Source organism: Melitaea cinxia, chromosome 29 (assembly GCF_905220565.1).
Source record: "Melitaea cinxia chromosome 29, ilMelCinx1.1, whole genome shotgun sequence".
Classification (NCBI taxonomy): Eukaryota; Metazoa; Arthropoda; class Insecta; order Lepidoptera; family Nymphalidae; genus Melitaea; species Melitaea cinxia.
Genome location: NC_059422.1, coordinates 4,364,396 through 4,388,896, shown reverse-complemented (window position 1 = coordinate 4,388,896; position 24,501 = coordinate 4,364,396). Strand labels below are relative to the sequence as shown.

Sequence of the window (24,501 nt, the reverse complement as noted above, 5' to 3'; positions counted from 1 at the left end):
GGACAACATTATAATTTAACTAGGCGTGTCAAACGAACTGTCAGAACATGATCTTTCACAATGAGAAATCTTCTCACGCATATTTCACAGTATTGTTAGATTCTAGTTCCTGTTTTGAATATTGTAGAATATGTTTTTTATTTCAATAAAGTATTGCGCATAAAAGGTACAACGTTTTATGTACTTTATTCATCCGGGAAAAGTAATAAAATCTAATTATTGATATAAATTAATTATTCGTGGCTTTTGACATTTGCTTATTTTACAACATTATGTCGTAACATAATTGTTTTTTTTTATTTTATTGATTTAGTCTGTAACATATTCGCTTCGCCTCGCTTCAGCCTGTAATATCTCACTACTGGGCATAGGCCTCTTTCCCCACGTAGGAGAAGGATCAGAGCTTAATCCATCACGCTGCCCCAATGCGGGTTGGCGGATATATTCCCTACTATGAGTAACCATCGCTATCAGATGTACATGATAACAACCAGGACAGACGGCTTAACGTGCTCTCCGAGGCACGGTGGGGAGATCCACAAGGACTGCACAAACACCCAGACCACGGCAAACACATGTATAGCCAATACATATGTTTGTCATGTGCGGGGATCGAACCCGCAACCGCCAGCGCAACAGGTACAATCTATGGCTGTGACCATTGGGCCAACGCGGCGTCAACGCTGTAACATCTTAAGGGATATATTATTTAAAACTTAAAAAAGTAATTGCAGTGCAGCTTAGGATAGAAAAGGAATTAATATTTTTTATAATTTTTGGGTGTTGGTTACGAAACCGCCAACCGCTACTTTATCAATTTTCTTTTATGAGGGCAGAAAATTATTCAAAATATACTTGAGATAGATCTATTCATTAAATTGACAATAATCATTAGTCTCTTTTTATTTAGGTCCATAAGGGGATTTAACTATATACATTTTTAAAAGCCGTTATAGCAACTTACAAAGTTTTCATGACATAATACAATTGGAGAATAACACAAAAAGTAAGTCGTTAATGTAGCAGCTAAACTAACTTTATAAAAAGAAACTTTTTAAATCTCTTCTTCTTCTTCAGGGTTAATGGCTTCCTTTAGTGCAAAATGAGCACTGATGATTTCGCCAATGTCACATAGAATTTTTAAAGTCCACTAAGTTAGAAGACATGAAACGCTTTCGTAACTAGCCAGAGTTTTAGTTGTTGTCAATTTCTTTATTATTTTTAATCTGTGTAAACGAAGTATGCCTTTTGCTTCCTTATAAATGATAAATTTAAGTGTGCCATTTTGTGTGATTTTTTTTACATATTATTTATGTTATGTAATTTTTTTCGTCATGGTAGTTCTATCTATTACTAAGACTATAAATTTAAAAATATAAAAAAAATGAACAGAATATTTCTCTCTGAGATCTACAATAAAACATGGGATAAATTTTATATTGAATTGTTTTTAGATATTGTAAGTTACGTAGGTAAAACTGCTCCCAATAACTAGTCAAAACTGTAGTTTTTATTTACTAAAACAAAACATAACAAGTGTTTAATCATCAAACAAGAGAGTACATGTAAATATATCTATAACTGCCAGATAAACCCTTCAATTCATATCGGCCTCGGTTTAATCAGCACAAACCATCTGCATTGTACGATCACCTTGCATTAGCACAGGGACGGAATCAAGCGGAAGATACGATGGGAACGTTTTGAATTTATAATTACTTATTGTATTTTTATTACATGATTTGATAATTGATAATAAGTAATAATTAATAAGAAAATTATGTGAATGTGTCTGTAGTTAAAACAATACGTTGAGGTAATGGACTTCCGGTGTGTAATGTGTACTAATCAATTTAGATTAATAATAGCTAATTCAATAGTGTGTAAACGTTAATTAATTGTTTAGGTCGCACTAATCAGCTTACATATTAAAAAATCAATAATTATACTAGACTAATCTACTAGTCTGCAGCGTCTTCGGTGCGACAAAGCCAGCCCTACGGTCACCAACCCGCCTGCCCAGCGTGGTGACTATGGGCAACACACATGAGTTTGCACCATTTTTGGAGCGAACTTGTGGAGGCCTATGTCCAGCAGGGGATTGCAATATGCTGATATGATGATGATGATGAATCTACTATTGACACTACTTGACATAGACATTAAAATGCCTCTTTTAACTAATATTTTTAAAGAAACCTTATTTTTAAGTTTAAAAAGTTCGAATTTATCTCTGACTGAAGTGTTATAAATTTGAACATGAGTGCTTTATTTGTGAAATGTTTGTATTTATGTCATAAAAATAGGTTAATAACAGAATATACTGACATATTTATCCTTAAAACACTTATTGCCCAAAACAAACTGAATAGAACTTAAGTTTTTGTTCGTGAGTTTATTTATTTATTTATTAATGACCATCAGAAGTCGCTACACTGTAACATTTTAACAAAGTTATGTTTCTTTTATTTCAATTCCACTTTTTATGGCAATGAAAGAACAAAACACCGACTTAATGAAAAAATATAATAATATCTAAATTAAACACTCCACAATAATAATAAATAATAATAGTAAAGAGTAATAGTTATCAGTGAATCCGACCCTGAACAATAAAAATAATAATTTACATAAACATACATCTCCCATGAAACGCAATGGTGACCCGAATAGGTGTATACGCCATAATTGGACCAAACTCAAGGTCAGTGTAAATGAATAGATATGCAGATAAAAATTATTGTGTTTTAAGTATGTGGTATTCGTGTACGCAAAGAATTTTTATAATTATTAAAACAATAGGCATTGATTAATTACATATGCAATTAATTATCCAGTAGTAACCAAAATTGTTCATGTATGAATGTGCGGTGATGTTGAATGTGGTGATGTGCGTGTAAACATATTAACATTTTAGCCGAAAAGAAATGGTCTAGAAATATTTCATTTTTCTTTGTATATTATCAGGACAGCAAAAAAGTGTACGATCCTCCTGATGGTGAGTGGATATCTTAGCCTGTGGATAACTCAACATCAGGAGCATTGCAAGCTCGTTGCTGATCCTAGTCTCTACCCTCCCCAGGAGCTCTGACTAACTTTCTTACAGGAACATACTTAACACTGTTTAAGAACAGTATTTTTTAACTGTGATCTTTCGTAAGGTTGAGGCACTTTCCGAGTTGGGCTGCTCCAAATTTTGAGCAAGATGTGTCCTGCTCTACCTCTATGAAAACGTTTCACTTCAAACTCAATTTTGATACAATTCATGTATCTCGATAAGAACTGAATGCGCAATGGAAAGAACACGTGTGTCAAACTCATTAAACGCAAAATCAAATCTTAAATGAATTTTTTTTAAATAGCTACAATAGACAAGGCATGTAAACTAACTACATCAGTCAATACAATATATATGTTTTTTTTTTTAAATAAGACACATTATCAGTAAAAATTTTGGTTGAGTTAGCCTATAAAATCCCACTTTTGTACATAATATGCCTCTTTCCATGTAGTAAAAGTAAAACATTTACTAACAGTTGAATTAAGACGAACTTATTACAGTAATTAATAAAGACATCCTCAAAGCAATTCTATTTGTATCTGAAGTTTAGCTATCTTGTTCTCAGCTCGATCGAAGTAGTCTATATTAGATTATCTCGGAAACAGCACCTCCAATAAGGAAAAATTATAAAGATATTACTACTTTTCTAATGATAAATTGAGATATTTATAGATAATAATACAATGATAAAATGTTATATGAGGAGATTTAAAAGTGAACAGCTGCCGTTCCAACTCCAAATCACCTTTAACTAAGAGCGATTAGGACGTTTCTTGACACTGTCAGAGTTGCGGTACGTCGGCAGTCACTGAAACCTGTGATCGTACTCGGTAATTTCAATGCCAAGTCCCGAGGCTAGGGTACTTCAAGCACGAATGAGTGTCATCACCAGGCCACGTTCCCCCGCCAATGATATCATCGTCCTCTTTAAGTGAGACCGACTCGTCCGTCCGTCCTCTTATTTCGGAGGGGGAGATGAAAACGGCCCTGAATCGTCTCATGGCCAAAAGGACGGCACAAGGGTCGGATGGTGTTTTGGAGCATCTGAAAGGAAAGCTTCGGAGACTTTTCGACAAGTGCCTCACTACCGGACAGTTTCTGAATCCCTAGAAGACGTACTAATTGTGCCTGATACGCAAGGAGGGTCGCCCTCCTGATTCTCCCTCTGCATACAGGCTAATTGTGGTGCTGGACGAGACAGCCAAGTTACTTGAGAATATTCTCGCAGACCGTCTCGTCCGGCACTTCAACGAGCCGAGGTAAGGTTTGTCGGACGCGCAATTCGGATTCAGGGTGGGCCGTTCCACCTTGGACGCCCTGAACGTCCCGAGGTATCTCTCCGCGGAGGCAGTGGCCAGTGGTGACGTACTTCTGGCCATCACGCTGGACGTGGCAAACGCATTGAACATCATTCCCATGGAGACGATTTCGGAGGCACTAAAGTACCATAAAGTGCCCCCTTATCTTCAGAAGCTGTTGGAGGCGTACCTTTACGAGAGAGAGATCCTCTGGGAGGGTGGCGACATTCGATTGTATCGAAGTCGCGTTGGGTGTGGTGTTCCACTGGGTTCCACGCTTGGACCGACCCTGTGGAACGTCAGCTACGACTGGCTACTGCGGATCTCTCTACCACTTGCGGGAGTGGGTTACGCGGGAGGTGACTGGCGCAAAGGAGACGCCACCACGCAACCCTTCAACCCCACAACAGAGCTGATAATGTCACTTTAGTCTCTCTTCCTTTTTTTCCACGAGGATGATGAAGTGTTCTCGATAAGTTATTTAACAAAATATAAAAAAGGCAAATTAAGTACTGGGGAAAATATTGTTTCATATTGTTACCTTATTTACAACTAGCTGACCAGGTGGTCGTACCACCATTTCTTTTTACGAGTTTCATTTTTATTTAATATGTTTTTCGCTTGTAACAGATTGGACCCCAGTTTCCGAGGCAAAGGTTTATGCGAGCTGATGACGAAACCGATAGAGGCCTTCGATCTTCGCCAAGATTTCGTGGAAGATAAAGACTATGACTTTTATGAACTAGATAGGAATAGCCTAGAACCATATTGCCCAGAAACCCTAAGAGGACCTAGTCTTTTACATTCTGGTTATTTATCGTCGAAGCCAGCTCAGATACCATCAGGGCATCAGAATCAATGGAGAGATAGAATGGACTGGGCAGAAGGCTATAAGAGTTATAATAGGTTCTATGACGAGAAAAGAATGCAAAGTTATAATAAGCACTACGAAGACCAATTTTATGTACCCTATCAAATTGGTAAGTTATGTGTATGAAGTTCTAGTCTCATTAAGATTTTTAAATTTCTGCAGAAATGCTGTTGTTCTTTTCCTTGTAGAATTAGGCTAAGAATCACAGCTAGTTACAGCATAAAAATGATATTAAATAAACTGTGTTTAAGCTTGTGTGTTGTTTTTATTTTTCCTGAACTAAAATAAAAATGAATGACTCATATGCCGGAATATGTACAGTCTAAAATAAGCATTTTAATTGTTAAATTCTTGGGCATATTTCGATAGACGTTTATCAACAAATCGCAAACTGAACTTAAAATACGTGTTATAATTATTACAACAATTGCTGCGCCTTCTTGAAAAATAAAGCAATATTCACTTGACAAGACATTGCTCGGCAAGTTTTATCGTTGAAAATTAATATTACTTGCAAATAAAGATATAATATTATTTGATGAGTCACCGTAACGAAAATTATGTTAATTTCATTTAAGTAAAGTTAATTTAAATATTTTTGAATTGCTCTAAGTAGTTACGATTTCGATAAAAAGTAACAGACAAATACGTAGCTACGCATTTTAAAATTAATTAATAATTACGTATAAAAGTATATATATTTAAAATAAATATAAAATTTAAATTGTATGTCCTTTTACCAATTAAAAATATTCTAAAAATAAATAATATAGTTGAAGAGGTCATTTTGGAGAAATATCTCATTTTAATGTAGTTTGGATGAAAAAAAAAATGAATAAGAAAATAATATTTAATAATAACGAATAATTAGTTTATTGCGTTAATAATTAAAACGTAGCATTCTATCATATAACATTTCTTTTTTACAGGTCTAAGTAAAACATATGACGATCAGGATAATTATGGACAATATGGAGGGTCTTACGGAGGCTATGACAGCTATTACAAAGACAGAAAGGATTACCACAACTCAGTCAACCATTGGAGGCTATCTGATGTAAAGAAATACAATCAGTATCATGGAGTGAGACACTATAACGATGAAAAAGACTTTGACTACTATAGCCTAAGAAAAGACAGCAGTTTCGAAGACTATGGCTATGGATACGGGTCTTGGAAGAAAGGAAGGTGGAATAGTTCTGGAAGCTTCTGGAAAGACCTGGACAGAGAGTCGCATTATGATCATGATAAATCATTTTACTTCGAACCCGAAGGCAGAAGTGATGAAACAACCACTAAAGGTACAAATTATAGCGTCGGTGCTTAGACGTGTTTTAGAAAATTAACACGAAGTAAAAGTTTGGTACATTATACTTAAGTTGGAAATTAGAAATTTGACAAATAGTAAAACTCCTATATTTTCACTCATTAGCAGACCGTTTTAGGTTGAATTTCCATTTTGTACTCAATTTTTTAGTTACTTACGTTTAGTGGTTTTCAACGATATGATGTCACGTGGTTCGCCACTAAAAGTTAGACTTCATTAATTATTTGTATGGAAATAATGTATTTATTTATTTATTCTTAATGTACATAGAAATATAGACACATATAAAGAAAGATACAATACAAGATGTACAAAGGCGATCTTATCGCTAAATAGCGATTTCTTCCAGATAACCTTTGGGTGGTTGGTAGTTTGCACATATTAAGGAGGAAAAATCAATAATAAATAACGTTAAACAAATTGTTTACATGTTTAATATTAAAAATACGAGGCATTATCAGACATACGTAGATATAAACTATAATATGATAGACTTACATAAATATAAAAAACTTATATATAAATAAGTAAATATTTTAGTATATAATATATAAAATACAGATACATAAACATATATATTACATATATACATACACTTATATAAATATATACATATAAAGTAAACTATAAATCACGACAGTTATGACTTAATGAGCGACGTATAATGCTTTTTAAGGCGTTGCTTAAAATAAGATTGCATTGGAGATTGCCTTATTGAAAGCGGAAGGGAATGTACATAGTTAATTGGGTATATGTAATTTTCGAATCAGTTTAGTACATTTTGGACGACACGGTTTTAATACTATTCATAACACCGTTTTCAAGTTTCACAAAAGTACATATATTAAAAAAAATGTTCCACACATTCCAAGTTTACCATGCGTTAAAACCACAACGTTCGTGTCACACCACTAAATAATGAATAACATACATGTAATAAAAATGTCATTCACCAACCCGCCTGCCCAGCGTGGTTGACTATGGGCAAAACACATGAGTTCGCCGTTTTTGGCGCAAACTTGTGGAGGCCTATGTCCAGCAGTGGACTGCGAAAGGCTGAAGTGATGAATAAAAATACAGTTTAAAGAATGTAACAAGTAAATATTATGATTAGGATGCTTAAATAAACATATACTTACAACACATCGTAAGCTTGATAAAATTGCATTATAACAACATGATTCGACAAATATGGTGCCGTCTTGTGAACTTTTATACGCGTAGTTTATACAATCGTAACGTTTTCTGAAATTTACCAATTTTATGCACAATTTTCATAATTTTTCATTCCGTAAAAACCTTCTACATAGTATAAAAAGCTTTAGACAAAATATTGGCTGGAATTGGTAAAGCTCTTTCTCGGATTTATTGCTGTAACACATTTAGCGATTCATTTTGTATTTATATATATCTAATTCCTTCTAGATTGTTCGTCCCGACGCCGTCCAGGTATGTCTCTAGGTTCTGGAGCCATCCGACGATCTCTACATGCCCACAACGTAGTCGAGTGTGAAGCGGCTTGCTTTAACGAGAGAGAGTTTAAATGTGTCTCATACAGCTTCAGGTAATTTATTCGAGGAGTTAAAATCAACTTTATGATTTTATGCCTCAGAAAATTGGATAATTAATAAAGTATGTTGACAATTATACAACCTACAATACACATTATTCGGAATAACTCAAAAATGACTCGTCAAAATAAGCTGAAATTTACTTGTGACCACATTACAAAAACCTGATTTCGAATAAAAAAAATCATCAAAATGTATACTCAGTAAAAAGATACACATAAAAAATACATTCAAATTTAGAACATCCATTTAATTTTAAATTATTAAAAAAGTTTCATAAAAAGTACATTGTTTTCAGACTACTATTATACACCGTAGTTTAAGTTAGTTAATGAAATAAGGTTTTTTTTTATATTTCATCACGCTATTTATAAGTGACAATAGTTATCGCTTCTCGATTGTAAATAATAGCCTTTTTATATGAACAAACATTTTAAATGTTTGTTTTTTTGCTCCACTTCTGGCTTAAGATTTCTTCTACTGAGGATCATTGTTGGTGTTTTCCTAAATAGGTATGAGACCTCCTTTTCTTGCTCCGCTATGGATTGTTAGATTTACTCTCCTGACATTGCTTTAAAGCGGCAAGCATGGATCAATTTTTTGGATACCACTTAATAGTTCACCGATACTAGTTTAAATTTTAACTTTTCTACCACTACTCTATTAGATCCATAATATGTTTCATCCAATAGATCATCTCAATCATTTTAACAACTATCTACTGCTACGTATCTTAGAGTCCTACGTTTCGTGGTTCATTCGTGGTCACGTCAGATTTAAATTTTATTCGTACCGTTACTTTAACTGTTTTAATGGAAAAATAATCAATAAATCCGAATTAATAACTATAAAACTGTACAAAGAACCAAATATTTCTTACACATATTATATATTTTCTTCTATATTCTTTCAGGTATTCCAGTGCTCCAGGATCTGACAATTGCTTCCTTAGCGAGCGTCCGTACAGAGGCTTAGAAATGTCAGCGGATAGTGATTCAGACGTATACGCTATGCCTTTACATCAGGACTGTCTCACTATCAGCACGAAACCTTGGGTTGAGAGTGGTATGATGAAATATTCCAATTTTTTGTTAAATTATAAACTTCAAACAGAAACATAAAAATAGAGAATTAAAATAACAAAAAAGGAAAATTAAAAAAAAAAACATGCTTGTAAACGTCCAACTGCTGACCTAAACCCTCTACTACCTATGGGAGCAGGATTTTAGCCTGACCGTATCGTCACTCCATTGTAAGTTAATGGTGGTAACGATCGCTATGAAATATCTATGATAACAATCGCGACTGACGGGTTTATGTGCTCTCTGAAGCACAGCGGAGTGACTCAAGGGGGTTATACGCTCAGATCAGAATTATTTTTGACGTAAAGCATAGGAGGAAATACCCTGCTCAAAATCTATGACAGCCTACCTGAGAAAGTACTTTACAGAAGATCATAGCTAAATAATACTGCTGTCAAGCATTATTGTGTTCCTTTAGTGGGTATAATAGCCAAGCTCTTAGAAAGAGTCAGGGGTAGGGATGGCAACATGTTTGTGATGCTGTTGATGTTGCTGGTGTCTATAAGCTACGGTAACAGCTCACCGTCACATGGACCGTGAGCTTGTTTGCCACACTATTCGCATAAAAAAGGAACAAATATTTATTGAAATGCAATATAGTGTTCGTAGCAATTGGTAATTCTATATAATGCTACAAAATAATTAACAGTTAAATGTTTTCCGTAGAATGCTTCTGGCATGTAAGATCAGGTTCGGCTGTAACTGATCAAGCTGTTCGAGCTTCCCTAACTGTTACTGGTCTTGGAGCTTGCGAAGCCGAGTGCATCAGAGCTCACAACTTCTTCTGTAGAGGATTTAGTTTCAGGTTTTGTATTAGTATCATCATTTTTATCATTTTTGATTGATTTCTGCTTTAGTTTTATTAATTTCTAGTGAATTTTTTTTCTTAGGTAAATTATCTTGCAATGTTTTTGTTTTAATTGCTTGTTCTTTATTCTTGTCAATATCAATGTCAATTCCATTCATTTATTTTCCAGTAAATTTTTTGGATTGTTAGGTATTATTTTAATTTTTGTATATGTCAATATGTTATTTCTGTTCATATCAAACTTAAAACTATAGAAATTTGAATTTATATTATCACCATCTAAACGCTTTTACAAGTTAGATGCTTACTTTCAAAGAAATCTCATTGGAAACACTTTTTTTTTTTAATGAAAGTCAAACATCATTTAATGTTTCTTATAATTAGGAAACTAAATTCAATAATGACAAAGATATTTTGGATTTGCAGATTCGACCCACCGACAATAGGAGATGATCTTGAAAACTGTCTTCTAACATCCTCGCCTCCTACCTCCCTAGATCTAGGACACGGCTTGAGACCTAGTAAACATGAGCTATATGCCAGAGGTAACTACGGCCGAGGATGTGAACCTGCTCTATATGATGATGTTAATCGCGAACCACGTGAGTTTCATCTTTAAAATACTTAAAACTTGAATCGTCAGATATTATACGTAATCAAACTTCGTGTTTTGCTGCGAATTGTAGAGTGATGTTTTAAAGCCTATTCCAGCAACAGTAAGCAGATTTTTGAATGATATTAAAAATAGAAGCAATACATTAATAGAGTCAGACCTGAGGATGATTGAATCGTATCTTAATATTAGATTCAGCAAATTTTTTAGTTTACTGACATTACTTATTTAGAAAATATTGTCACAAAGTAAAATCGTAATCGATACATATGACTTTGGTATTTATTTTCATGTTAGATTTCATGTTATATCATCTTTTGAAACATGACTGTATGAGATTTACATGGTTTGAATCAGTTACCATAAATACAAGGAGAATCAGGGTTTTTATTTTATTGTCAAAATAAAACCAAATGATCCAGACGAAAATAAATACCCTTAATATTTTAGATAATGACTCATTTCATTCAAATATACACCTAAATCGAATCAAAGAACATAAGTAATAGCATAAAGTTGTTAATATACTTTTAGAATGTTATCTACAATATGAAAAATCAGCAAAGCTATTATCAAGTGCTATCAAAGGAACAGCCCACGCTGAAGATGAGAGGGCTTGCGGTAGAGCTTGCTCTGATGCTCCATTCAGATGTCTTAGTTTCTCTTACAGGTATGTGTAAAATATGAATTTGGGTCTTTTACAGGAATTTCTTACATAATTGGGTAAGCTATTGCCTCTGTGGGAGATTTGTAGCACGTTTAAGCTTATTAGATCTTAAATCTTAATTTGTTATTGTGATGAATTCAACTTTTCTTAAAATATGATTAGTTTGTGTCTTTTTTATTTATAGCCATAACTACAAAGGTTCACATATCAATTTGCGTTAGTTGTGTTTTTATTGTTAAATAAATGTGCATAAAAATTATGCCCCACCTAAAAGATATTCTTACTGAGATTTTTATATTTATTTTGTAAAAATCGTCAAGAACGTGTTTTCATTTTCTCTTTTACTGATTTTGTTTCTTTGGTGTATCTTTTGTTTACTTTGTTAATCTTGCTTTAAATAAAACTCTTTCCAACAATCCAGCACTATTTAATATCAAAAATAGTTAACTAACTAACAATGACTTCAAAAGTTAATGGAAGCAATATCAATTTATAACGAAATTTCACCTAGTAATATGAATAATAATAAGTAATTGATAATATACCCAAAAGCAATACACTCTTCGACAAATAAATGAAAATAGCTAAACTAAATATTGTTTTTTAATGTTTACGCGAATTCCACCCATTATAATGAATCAGGTTTTACGGATTTCATTGTGGTTTATTAAGTTTTTTAGATATCTGACGTTTCAGATAATTTACAGCGACCATATAATGTAATAGTTAAACTATAACCCAAAATCCCTTCCAGCACCCATTCACCGCCAGATTCAGAGAACTGCTTACTTTCCGAGATTCGCATGTTTGATCTCCAAAGAGGAGTTGACTACACACACTCAGCTGACGATCTTCTGTTCGCTTTCGATCTGTTCAATGGACAGTGTTGGAGGAAAGTGCATGGGAAAGAGGAATATGAGTAAGTATTTTGTGATATAATAATATATTAAAGGAATTTAGTTCTTTTCCCGAAATTGGATACCACGATAAATTTAGCTAATTTGTGCACAAGATTTTAGTTTTGGACAGTTTGGTTAGTTTGGTGGTGATTTGAACTAAATTTTTCTGTAGAATTTCTCCTAAATTCTTTCTAAAAATTCTTTAGAACCATCTCAAATGATGTGCCACTAAGTCTTGAAGGTCTTATTTACTTCATAGGTGTGTATATGTTACGATCTCCTTAAGATTTTAAATATTTATTGCATAATGATAAGTATATTGTCTTTTTAATTCATTCAAATTAAAGTAATTAAATGTCTATTATCTGTCTTGGAACCTCTAGAAAATTATAAAATATGTTTATTATAGTTTGAATAATTACCTTTGGGATACATTGGTTTAAGCTTTCATCCTTCTCCTATATGGGGAAAGAAGCCTATGTCCAGTAGTGGGATATTACAGGCTGAAGCGAATTACCTTTTGCTTTTAAAAATAAGGTTTCGTATCATATTATCTTCTGTAATTTAGTGTACCAACATTAGAAGTACCTCATCCTATAGAAGGATCGTATCCTGTTTCTGCTTCTGGACCAGATCTACCACCACCTCCACCAGGTAACATTAATTTAAAAACACTCAATATGATTGTTTGAATCGAAAAGAAAAATAGATTTGAGTTAACATCAATAATTAATAATATAAAAGTCAATTATGTTTTTATGAACTAAAAAACTAATCGTCATCTTGATTAAATTTAAATGCAATCGCATGATATAACCAACACCAGGTTAGAAATAAAAAAGGAATCATCAAAATACACAGAAAATTGTTATGATACATTACATAAAAATATAATACATACAGTCGAATTTGGAACCTCATCCAATTTTTTTTTTAAGTCGGCTTATGACACGATATTATAAAATATTTTAACAGAAATCACTCATCAATTTTTTTCAGAAACCTACATTTCAAGTTCCGGTCCAAGCGGTCCTAGTTATTCTGATCCACCGAAACCTTACGTACCAGCAACTGGATCCGGTTACAAACCAGGTTTCGATCTATCCGGGCCAGCTAAACCCTATTTACATGATACTTTCAAACCGGGTTATGTGCCTGAAAGTGGTCCTGGTATTTCTGGCCCTAGTGGACCACCAAGTGGACCCAGTATACCAAGGCCTCCTAGTGGTCATAGTGGATCCAGTGGACCAAGTAGACCAACTGGACCCAGTGGACCCATCGGATACAGTGGACCACCCATAAAACCCAGTTACGATGTTATAGAACCTGGTGTAAAACCAAGCTACTTAAGACCATATGGACCTATTCCCAAACCGGATCGTAAGCCAGGTTATCTATCTGATCCTGGTTATAGGCCACCGTATGGTGCATCAGGACAAGATTTTGGATTTAGACCGCCAAGACCAACGAAACCTTATATACCGGTTAATGAAGTTGAAGAGCCATGTAAGTTCAGCTTTTATTTGGACTTACAAATTGGTATTTGAAAATAAATTCCTTTATTTTTACGCATAATTATTTAGAAGAAAAGTAAATATTTAGGTAAACACTTTACTGGATTACCGTTAATTTGACAAAAAATGTTAATAGTACTTAACTGACACAGTTTTAAATATTCTACCTTTAATAAATTATGCAAATTAAAAGTAACTACAATGTCTAAAAATAAGTCATCTTAAATCATTTTTTTTGGAAAAATAAAAAATTATTATTTTTCTATGCCTACCACCAGTGTCATTGTCATGGCGTCACTACACGGTGTCAGGGTTTCCATGTAGGAAGGGAACGTCGTGTGAACAGAACGTTATCGCAGGACATTGGGCTTGCGAACCGGAAGCTGGGGAAATTGGTAAGTTCCTTATCATTGATTAGTTCCTTATCATTTCTTTTAAGCTCTTTTTAATCTACTAATTCAATTATATCAGTTTTTATTTTTACAGTCTTGTTAATCGCCAATCATGTACGATTGAAATAATGTTTTGATTTTACATTCCCGTAAAAAACTTTCACAAATTATGACCAAACTTTAAAAAATACATTTAGAGTTATTCCAGCTGTGCGCGAGTTTTGCGTTTAGCAACAAATTTTATGATTCATTTTCATTTACATATTTTTAGATTATAGAATTGTTTAATATTTAAAGAACTTAAGAAAAATTTAAAGACTTACAAAATGTAACGATTCGTTTTAAATAATAGGTTCATGGGATTACTGTTGTGCCCCAACACATAGATGTGGATACAGCGAAGGTTTCAAAAAACCATGGTGAGTATAATTGTTATAAAACATTCAAAAATTAATTTTTATATAGGACTGAACAGGTGTCTATAATAATAACCGGGACTGATGGCTCAACGTGCTTTCCGAGGCACGGTGAGGAGACCCACAAGAACAGACATCCAACAAGGAAACAAATATTTGCACAGATACAAATAACCATCACAAGCGGGAATCGAAAAGCAAACCACCGGTGTTTAGGAGTGTTTATGGCACTCACTAGACCGCTATTTTTATATTGTACAACTAGGCCACACAATATGGAAGATGAAATTAAAACCTAACTAAACCGCTACTAAAAAATAATATTTAACTACAACACACAATTCTTCTTACAGGTGCTATGTAGGTCCAGCGCAAGATCAATGGCGTCCTTGTAGCGAGAAATATTATCCCTATCATCAACATAAAGGACCACATCCCTCACAAGGATATAGGGGTAAGTAAGATAACCTTGACAAAAATATAGATTTCTTCATTAATCTTGAATCATTTAATGACTTTTCTCTTTTGTAAAATTAAAATTATATTATAGAAGCAGTAAAACCTCGTCCAGATAGACCAACCAACCAATTGCCAGACAGAGACAGACAATCTTCTAAACCAATTTATAACACGCAAGAAAGAGATAGACATCATGGCACATATCTACCAGAAGCCGATAGAAGATATTGGGACGATTTATACAAGAATGGGCCTCAAGCGTATTATGATAAATACGGAAATCCATTGCCAGGTAACAAACAGTAAAATATTGTTTATATTATAAAAAAATCTTACAGCTAAACCACAAAATCTGCACAACATTAAATATATAACAAAGATGCTTAGTAGTATCTATTATCTGTTGTGTAATTATTATCTGTAGTTTGGTTTATCTGTTGTGTAATTATTATCTGTAGCTTGCTTTATAAAAGAAAGAAATTAGATTCTTTAATAACTTTTTAATTTTGTCCATTATCTATCTATACTTATATTTTGTAATAAATCTGCATCTATTCATTTCAAAGGTTTCACCCGCGTACCCACAGAAGACAGACCGCACATAAAATACCAACATAAACCAGCACGTCCCAGTTCAGGCTACTGGGTACCTGTCAACGCTCGTGATGAAGAAGATTTGGGTGGTGAACTTGGAGTACCAAGGTAAAATGTTTGAAACATTTATTATGATAATATTTTATAAAGATCACCGAGTCCATTGAGATAATAAACTTGATTTTTCAAAATTTCTTTCTTCTTTGTCTGGTGGTATGTATGCCCTTATATATATATTTATGTATGTATGCCCACCATATCTAGGAGAGCACGTATAGTGGTCGATTCCGATATATTTTATCAATATTGCGATTATACCAAACAAATAAAGTGATACAGTGCCTCAGTATATAATAAGAGTATCTAATATTTTGTAGCAAAAATAATTTTCTGTCTGATAAGAATTTTTTCTTACTATTTTTATAAATCCCTTTCTTTTAAATGTTGTAGATACTGGCCAGTAGCATATTTGCATAAAGGACCGCCACCGAACATGACATACTTTAGATATAACGAAACAAAAACTGACAAACAAAGTACACCTTTACCACGCAACCGACAAGACTTCAAACGAATCGATTTAGAAAAACCTGTTAGCAATGATCTTGAAAGTAGAACTATAGATGACAGACCGAGGAGTGAAAAACGTATCAACATAACCGATGACGATGATATATTAGAGATTAATTTAGATTTTACTACAACTATAAAACCGGAAGTCAATGAAACAAAAATTGAAAACGAAACAGTTACAGAATATAAAGAAATTGTTAATAAAACACAGTTATACACAAAACCTAAGAAAGCTAAGGTAGAAGATGACGATTATATAAAAGGCATAGATGGTAAGTTGCACGATTTCACTCGTTCGCTTGAAATATTTGATATAGATGATGTCAAAAGCGATAAAATTGCAGATACGAAAACTTTAGAAGCGGAGGAAAAACAAATAGAAGCAATCGGAAGGATTCTTGCTTCTAGACGTAACGGAAAGCTTATAATAGAAAAAAGGTCTCAAAAAGATTTGGAATCAAAGAACATTGCACTAGATAAAGACTTTATTAGTTTCGATTTCGGTAATCGTTTCCCGACACCAGAGAGAAGAGGTATTGTTAAGAAAATTAGTAAAGAGGATATAGAAAAAGATAAACTTTTAAACGATAAAAGTCTAGAAGTTAGTGAAACAACTTTCGTTAGACCTCCTAGAGTTTTGAGTACAACAGAAAGTGTTAAGAAAGCTGTTGTAAATGGAAAGGTTTTTTATGATGCAACGATAAAAGATCAAAGAGAATTATATACGAATGCAACACGACGCGGTAAAAACCTACGTCTAGATGAGAATAGGGCTCCGCTTCTACCAAATGGGAGTACTAAAAAGAAAAACGTAAGAACACGTAATACAAATCCAATTCGAAGGGTAAGGAGGGTGTATAGAAAAAAATATAACCCTGAAGAAGTGAGAAAGAGATTGTTGGAAAGAGAAAAGAATAAAAATGGTACGGATAATATCAAAAGTTAACAAAGCTATATTTTACATAAACGACTAAAAAATTAATTTTAAAAAATACTTTTTTGTACTTTTTTATCACAGATTTTGAAAGTATCGTAGTAAAATTCTAAAATTAAATTGAAACCGAGTATAATTCGCATTTTAAAGTACTGCCACGATTATTAACAATAATAAAAATAAACTTAGAATTAGATCATTATCGAAATACATTTATACAAAAAAAAAAGTTTAATTAAGCGTTTATTGTCAGTTTGACCACAAATCAATTTTGGGTTGAATTGACGATGTTATATTTTTATATAATTTAAAAAAGTACTAGTAACTTAAGATAATTATAACAATTTTTTTTTTTTTGAATGATTTATGTAAATCTATTTTTAAAGTCGAATGTTTTATGTTATGGGCTACCTAAAGCTAACACATTAACACACTAATGCAATCTGTAAAAATGTCATGATGAGTTCCATAACAGCGCCGAAAAAAATCTTTATCTCTGTTGCGCACGTATAATGAAATGCGTATGAAAGAGATAGATAGACACTCATCTATTCACATACACTACACATATGCAATGTTTGAAAGTGTTGGGCGTGTTAGCTTTTATTTTACCTGTAATTAATACATTAATATTACGTCTTACCTAATATTGTATTCTATCGCCTACATGTTTAAAACCTTGGTTACGGAATTTTATTAATATTTTTAAAAAGGAAAAGTGTCTTAAAACTGACTAAACTATAGACTATTAAAAAGTGAATTAATTAAATTTAAAATTTTAAAAATGCAATGAGCAGTCAATTTTGGAAGCTTCTGATTTTCTTAGTAAAGGCATTTTCTTTTTTTGTATACTCATCATGAGGGTACTTTTAACTAACATCGGTAACATATAGTTTATACACATCATTTTATAAGGGGGTATAAACATATTATGTATTTTTATTTTATATAAAATCGTAGATATATAATTTATAACGATACTTTATTTCATTTTTAAGTATGAGGGTACATCAGTAATTTCTTTTTTCATTTATATTGTGATAATAAAAGTTACCATATTATTATGTAGTTATATATAATTTTTATTAAATAAATATATTATTTTGATATCATACAGTGGCTTTTATTTATGTAACGCCTCATGTTTACTTGAGTTACCTGATCTAATCTTTTTTGCATTGTATAAAGGGTATATATTTATCATTAGGACCTGTTTCTTCTGAAAAGATAAGCAAAAATGTCTGTCATAAAATAATATTTATTTACTATAACGTTAAATACCTATTTACAATTCACAGCTTAAGAACTACTACTTACAAATGGTTATGTTACAAATCATGCCCGCGTGGAATGGTGCCAAGAATGCTGGGCGCTGGCAGCATGTCCCTGCACCAGCCCTCTTGTCGACAGTGGAGGCAATAACACAAGAAGTTATCTCTTTTAAACTTTTTTTAGCATTGCTACTCCAAGATTCAAGCGTTTCGACTGCAAACGGCACAAAGATGTAATTTGGAATTAGTGACGAGTTTTTGTGCCGTTTAGTCGTTTTAGCTTTTTCCGCTGTGGTTCCCACTCTTAAGGCTGTTTACCTGGCATGAGACGGAGTAAGTGTGTCGATGCAGGTCGCGTCCCACAAAATCACCCGCCGCCTTTCCCAGGGAACCAACGTCAAACCATCAGGTCTCTTGCCGTCATCGTGACTAGTTCCAGTAGGCTCGATAAGAACAAGAACGTCGATGGTGCCAAAAGCTCTTTTTATAATATAATAAGAGGAACCGTGGCGGGAAAACCTACCTGAACTCTTGTTGCAGGAAAAGCCGTGTAGTCCGAAAGAATCAATCTCCTTTATATACGGACATCTGTGTTTAAAGAACAGTGGAGCTCCAACAGGATATCGACAGCATTTCTAAAACTTTCATTGTATAAAAGTGTCCCAAGGTTTTTTGACGGCACTGTATGTAACCAGTGACCTGATTCTTTATTTGACACAGCTAGAAGCCTGGCAACGTTTTTGTCACTTGTAAGATTTAGGTTCAAATTTATATGAGTATTGTGAACTATGGACATATTTCAAAGTTTTTGTTTTGTAACATTCTTCGGGATATCGCCTAATGGCGAATGATCCTAATGGACACCTTAATTTCCAGTTGTCTATTGCACCTGTAGCATCTGTAGTTTGGACTGAATTTGATTTTAAGATGTCAGAACATAGACCTTTGATACTTTTCACAGAAGCAAGAAATAAAGGAAGAGCGACACTAGAATTTTTTTCTCACGCCACTTTGGGTCCACGAATTTTTATCAAATGATAAATTTAAAAATTTTTCCAATGATTTTTTTAAAGTGGCATCAAGTTTTTCGGTTGCGCGCAAAATATACATTAATTTCGGGATAAATAGACAATATTTTAATGTATGTAGTTATGATGAAACAATTTTTCGGATTTTATCGCGGCTTATTAAGTTTTTTAGATAGATTTTGGCTAGCGTTAGCACAGCAGTTAATGTTATAGTTACTGCTGTAGCTAGTGCTAACAGTTTTAACTGAGGTGGGGCACAACAGGAATTTCCTGCTCAAAATATGGAGCAGCCCGACTGGGGTAGTACCTCGACCTTACAGAAGATCACAGCAAAATAATACTGTTTTCAAGCAGTATTGTGTTCCTGGTGGTGAGTAAGGTGACCAGAGCTCCTGGGGGGATTGGGGATTGGGTCGGTAACGCGCTTGCGATGCTTCTGGTGTTGCAGGCGTCTATAAGCTACGGTAAACGCTTACCATCAGGTGAGCCGTACGCTTGTTTGCCGACCTAGTGACATACAAAAAAAAAGATACCCGACGTTTCGGATACTTTACAGCAACCATAGTCATTACCTTAACATAGTATATGTAATATGGGAATTTAGAGTGCCCAATTTGTCAATGTTTTTGTACGAATATATTCATTTGACACTTTATTGCACATTTAGAATAACGTTAATGAAAATAACAATTTAAATTTAAGTTATTTTTCATTTTAAGTTAATTCAATAACAAGTACCACTGTCTTACAGTAATATTATTATGCACTGTATCGTAATGTTATTTAAATGTTTCTGTTATGTCTTGATCGTTTTGCTCGCTCACTTCTGCTAACTTGTTCTAAAAGTTACTCTGTATGCTGACGAGGAAAGTAAACGACTGATGACTCAACTTAAGATCTTAGGGTTGGTGAAGACTGTAATTGTTCAACTATTTTATAAAGGGGTTTTGAACCTTCTGGCATATCTAGCTAATTATATTTCAAGATATTTTGGGTATCAAGTTATAGGTTTTGAATTTAAAATATTCAAATCACAGCGTAAGCTGGATCTAACAAAGCACTTTTCATTTCTCAGACATTAAATTTAAATAGCTGAAATACTTTATCAATGTTCTTTATTGATTAATAAATCTATTTAATACGAATACTGTAATCTTCTATATTATATCCAGAAATCAGCTTTTTTTTATAAGGAAAGGATTATTACAAAGTAATCGTCATTCGCGTATTGCAGTTGATACAGATTTTTTTGTAGGTATAATTATATAGTAAAATTATATGGTCATGAGTGCCAACCATAGATGAACACGCAAGTTCACGACTCCCACTCGTTTTGCATTACCTTATTATATGCAGCAAACATTGCATTTCACCTGAGAAAGTGACATTCTTAGAAACCGACAAGTATTAAACGTTCAATTTAATGGATTCATTCGAAAAGTACATTATTTACTTTTTTTCCACGCGGACATGATTTGTATCAAAACTATCTGTAAATATTTTGTCCTTAAGTTGTGGATTGTAAATATGTATAATATTTCATTTATCATCATCATCATCATTACAGCCTATACAGTCCACTGCTGGACATAGGCCTCCACAAGTTTACGCCAGAAATAACGTGAACTCATGTGTTTTGCCCATAGTCACCACGCTGGGCAAGCGGATTAGTGACCGCAGGGCTGGCTTTGTCGCACCGAAGATGCTGCTGCCCGTCTTCAGCCTGTGTATTTCAAAGCCAGCAGTTGGATGGTTATCCCGCCACCGGTCGGCTTTTTAAGTTCCAATGTGGTAACGGAACTGTGTTATCCCTTAGTCGCCTCTTACGACACCCACGGGAAGAGAGGGGGTGGCTGTATTCTTTAGTGCCGTAGCCACACAGCACTTATATAATATTTCATTAATAAATGTTATATGTTTCTTTAAATAGAATTATTTAAATTGTATAAAACATAATTAAATAAATAATTCTTTGTCGTCTTCATACACAACATTAACTATAATTAATTAATTAGTCTTATATAATTATACTTTTAAAAAGTGCCTTTGCAGCCTAAAGAAAAAATACATACTTGATTTTTTTTTTGCTTCATGCGATTCACATAAAGAGTTCTCTTCTTAGTTACAGATATACCAGTTTATTTTAATTATATACTAGCGACCTCTGTCCGCCCATATTTTTTACACGACAAGTAACCACCAACATATTATATATATTAAAACTTTCTCCAAAACACGCTGCATCTTATGGTATAAATATTATTCCGATGGATTAAGTAGTTTTTGCAATGTAACCAAACAAAAAAACCGGCTCTTCATTTATAAGTATAGATAGATTTATTTAGAAAACCAACAGCTTACATATACAATTTTTATCATATAGCATACAACAAATAACATAGCCTATAACAGGTTTCTTTAAAGTTAACAAATTGGTATAATGGAGATATCGTCGAGAAAAAAAAAAGTGTTTATTGTTTTTGTTTCTTTAGTTTGTTTACAGGAAATTTGTGTAACATTATTATGATTGACAAATATGGAAGGTCGGTAACCGTCTACATAAGTGTCTGAGTTTATAACGTAATTCTCCAAGGTACAAACACTGTAACTTGATTTATAATTAACCTGACATCGATTCACTTATATCATTATATGTTTTTATTTTATATAGTCGTAATAAATCGGATATATCCTACAGTAGACACTCGAATAATTGTGTTTGCTCGCAAACGAAAAAAAAAACCGACTTCAATTACATCGACAAGTAATACAACGTAGGTCGACGAAAAAATAGTCAAACAACTACGCGTTATCAAAGATTACTCAAAAAGTAGTTATCAGATCTCGATAAAATTTATATGTGACCACATGATAAACATCAGCTTTCGATTAAATTAAAAATTATCAAAATCGGTACACCCAATAAAAAGTTATTGCGGATTTTCGAGAGTTTCTCTCGATTTCTCTGGGATCCCATCATCAGATCCTGGTTTCCTTATCATGGTACTAAACTAGGGATATCCCCTTTCCAACAAAAAAAGAATTATCAAAATCGGTACATCCAGTAGAAAGTTATGCGGTATAATACAACGTAGGTCGACGAAAAAAGCGTCAAGTAAAAACGCATTATTAGATATAACTCGAAAAGTAGTTGTTAGATCTCAAATAAATTTAAATGGGACCAATTGGCACACACCACCTTTCGATTAAAACAAAATTTGTCGAAACCGGTCTACCCGGTCAAAAGTTCTGATGTAACATACATAAAAAAAAAAAAAAAAAAAAAAAATACAGTCGAATTGAGAACCTCCTCCTTTTTTGGAAGTCGGTTAAAAAAAACGTCAGATAAAATTACATTATTTACGCAAATTTTATGAATAGAATTACCAAAATATTTGATTTCTTAATCAAATGATTTGAAACAATATATAGAATGTAGCAATTCACTTTTAGTTCTGTAGATAGCGCCTCATATCCAACAGGTCCCACTACGAATTCTGTGTCCGAGTTTCAGAACACACACAGAATACACAAGCTCAGACGCCCAGACCACGGTAAACGTCTATATGGCCTAAATATGTGTTGAAACATGACGGACAGTGTAAGAGGCTGTGTTATAAATATTATGTTATATGTAATAATACTGCTTGCTATATGATCACAATTGAGCATCAAAACATCGCACTGCTGGGCATGAATCAAAATCAAAATCAAAAACAGCTTTATTCAAATAGGCTCCAAGAGCACTTTTGAATCGTCATTTTACAAATTAAAACTTTAAAAATAAATTATTATATTTGTAGAAGTAAAGTGACCACCGATTTGGAATGTAGATTCTGCAGAGATGAATCGGCAAGAAACTCCGCAGTTAGTCTTTTGAAAAATAATATATAAAACTGTGTTTGAGTAGAAAATTAGTAACATATTGCATAAAATACAGTCCACACATCTTTATCAACTATGTAATCCTACGCTTCAGCCTGTAAATCCATTACTGGGCATAGGCCTCTTTCTCCATGTAGAAAAAGGATCAGAGCTTAATCCACCACGCTGCTCCAATGCGGGTTGGCGGATATATTCTCTACTATGAGTAACGATCGCTATCAGGTGTACATGATAACAACCGGGACCGACGGCTTAACGTGCTCTCCGAGGCACGGTGGGGAGAACCACAAGGACTGCACAAACACCCAGACCACGACAAACACCTGTATGGCTAATACAAATGTTTGTCATGTGTGGCGATCGAACCCGCATCCGCCAGCGCAACAGGTACAATCCATGGCTGTGACCGTTGCGCCAACGCGGCGTCTATGTAATCCTGCAAAGGGTAATAAGCTTTGTCTATAGGCCTCTCTGTCTATGTAGGAGAAGGATCGAAGCTTAATTCACCACACTGTTCCACTGCGGGTTGGCGGATACGCTTACTATACTTTGGATTCAAATAACGATACGGTTTGTTTCCTCCAACACGTTAATTGAAAAGTAAAACACTATTTGAAAGTAAAGTAAATTTTGTTTACACTTTTTATTCATTCATTTAAATAACATTGAATTGTCATCACGAATAGAAATGGTGAAGATACGAAAATTATTCTACAAATCATTCATATAAGGTGTATTTTTAATTTCTGCTCAATATGATGTTACTTTTGTTTACCATATTTTCACTAAACACCTAATTTATTTGAATAAGCAAATTAATATTTATGATCTAGATCACCTTAAACGCATAATGATCTAAAGAGATCAGAAAGCGTTTAAAATCTGTTTTGTTTTATATACATAATAAAGACGCTATATATATATATATAAATGAACGTTTGTTTGTATGCCGGTTATAGAATCGTAAACTATGCATTTGATCATCTCACAAAGGTTTCTGAGTTGCTACGACCAAAAAAAAACAAAAATAAAAAAATCTCTCTATTTAGTCATTGAGCACAGCAGGAAACATAAAAAAATTAAACAACCTGACTAGGGACCTCAACCTTAGAGAAGAATACAGCTAACCAATACCGTTTATCAAATAGTGTTGTATATGAGTGTTTAATAATGTAGCGACAGCTCTTGGGGAGAATCGGTGGTAGGCTACTTACGATGCTTCTGGTCTTACAGGTCGT

General features: G+C 33.5%; 1 protein-coding gene across 1 annotated transcript in view; it reads left to right on the top strand.

Moving 5' to 3' along the window:
• Positions 1–17,110, top strand: part of LOC123667749 — a 40,700-nt gene extending 23,590 nt beyond the window's left edge. The window contains exons 6-21 of the mRNA XM_045601588.1: positions 4,990–5,339; positions 6,160–6,531; positions 7,983–8,121; positions 9,042–9,193; positions 9,877–10,015; positions 10,445–10,620; positions 11,166–11,301; positions 12,053–12,217; positions 12,766–12,851; positions 13,197–13,703; positions 13,990–14,106; positions 14,456–14,522; positions 14,873–14,973; positions 15,121–15,270; positions 15,545–15,680; positions 16,023–17,110. Of these exons, the coding sequence (XP_045457544.1) occupies positions 4,990–5,339; positions 6,160–6,531; positions 7,983–8,121; positions 9,042–9,193; positions 9,877–10,015; positions 10,445–10,620; positions 11,166–11,301; positions 12,053–12,217; positions 12,766–12,851; positions 13,197–13,703; positions 13,990–14,106; positions 14,456–14,522; positions 14,873–14,973; positions 15,121–15,270; positions 15,545–15,680; positions 16,023–17,091 (3,862 nt within the window). The 3' untranslated portion in view covers positions 17,092–17,110. The remainder of the gene's footprint in view (positions 1–4,989; positions 5,340–6,159; positions 6,532–7,982; positions 8,122–9,041; positions 9,194–9,876; positions 10,016–10,444; positions 10,621–11,165; positions 11,302–12,052; positions 12,218–12,765; positions 12,852–13,196; positions 13,704–13,989; positions 14,107–14,455; positions 14,523–14,872; positions 14,974–15,120; positions 15,271–15,544; positions 15,681–16,022) is intronic.
• The last annotated feature ends 7,391 nt before the right edge of the window (positions 17,111–24,501 follow it).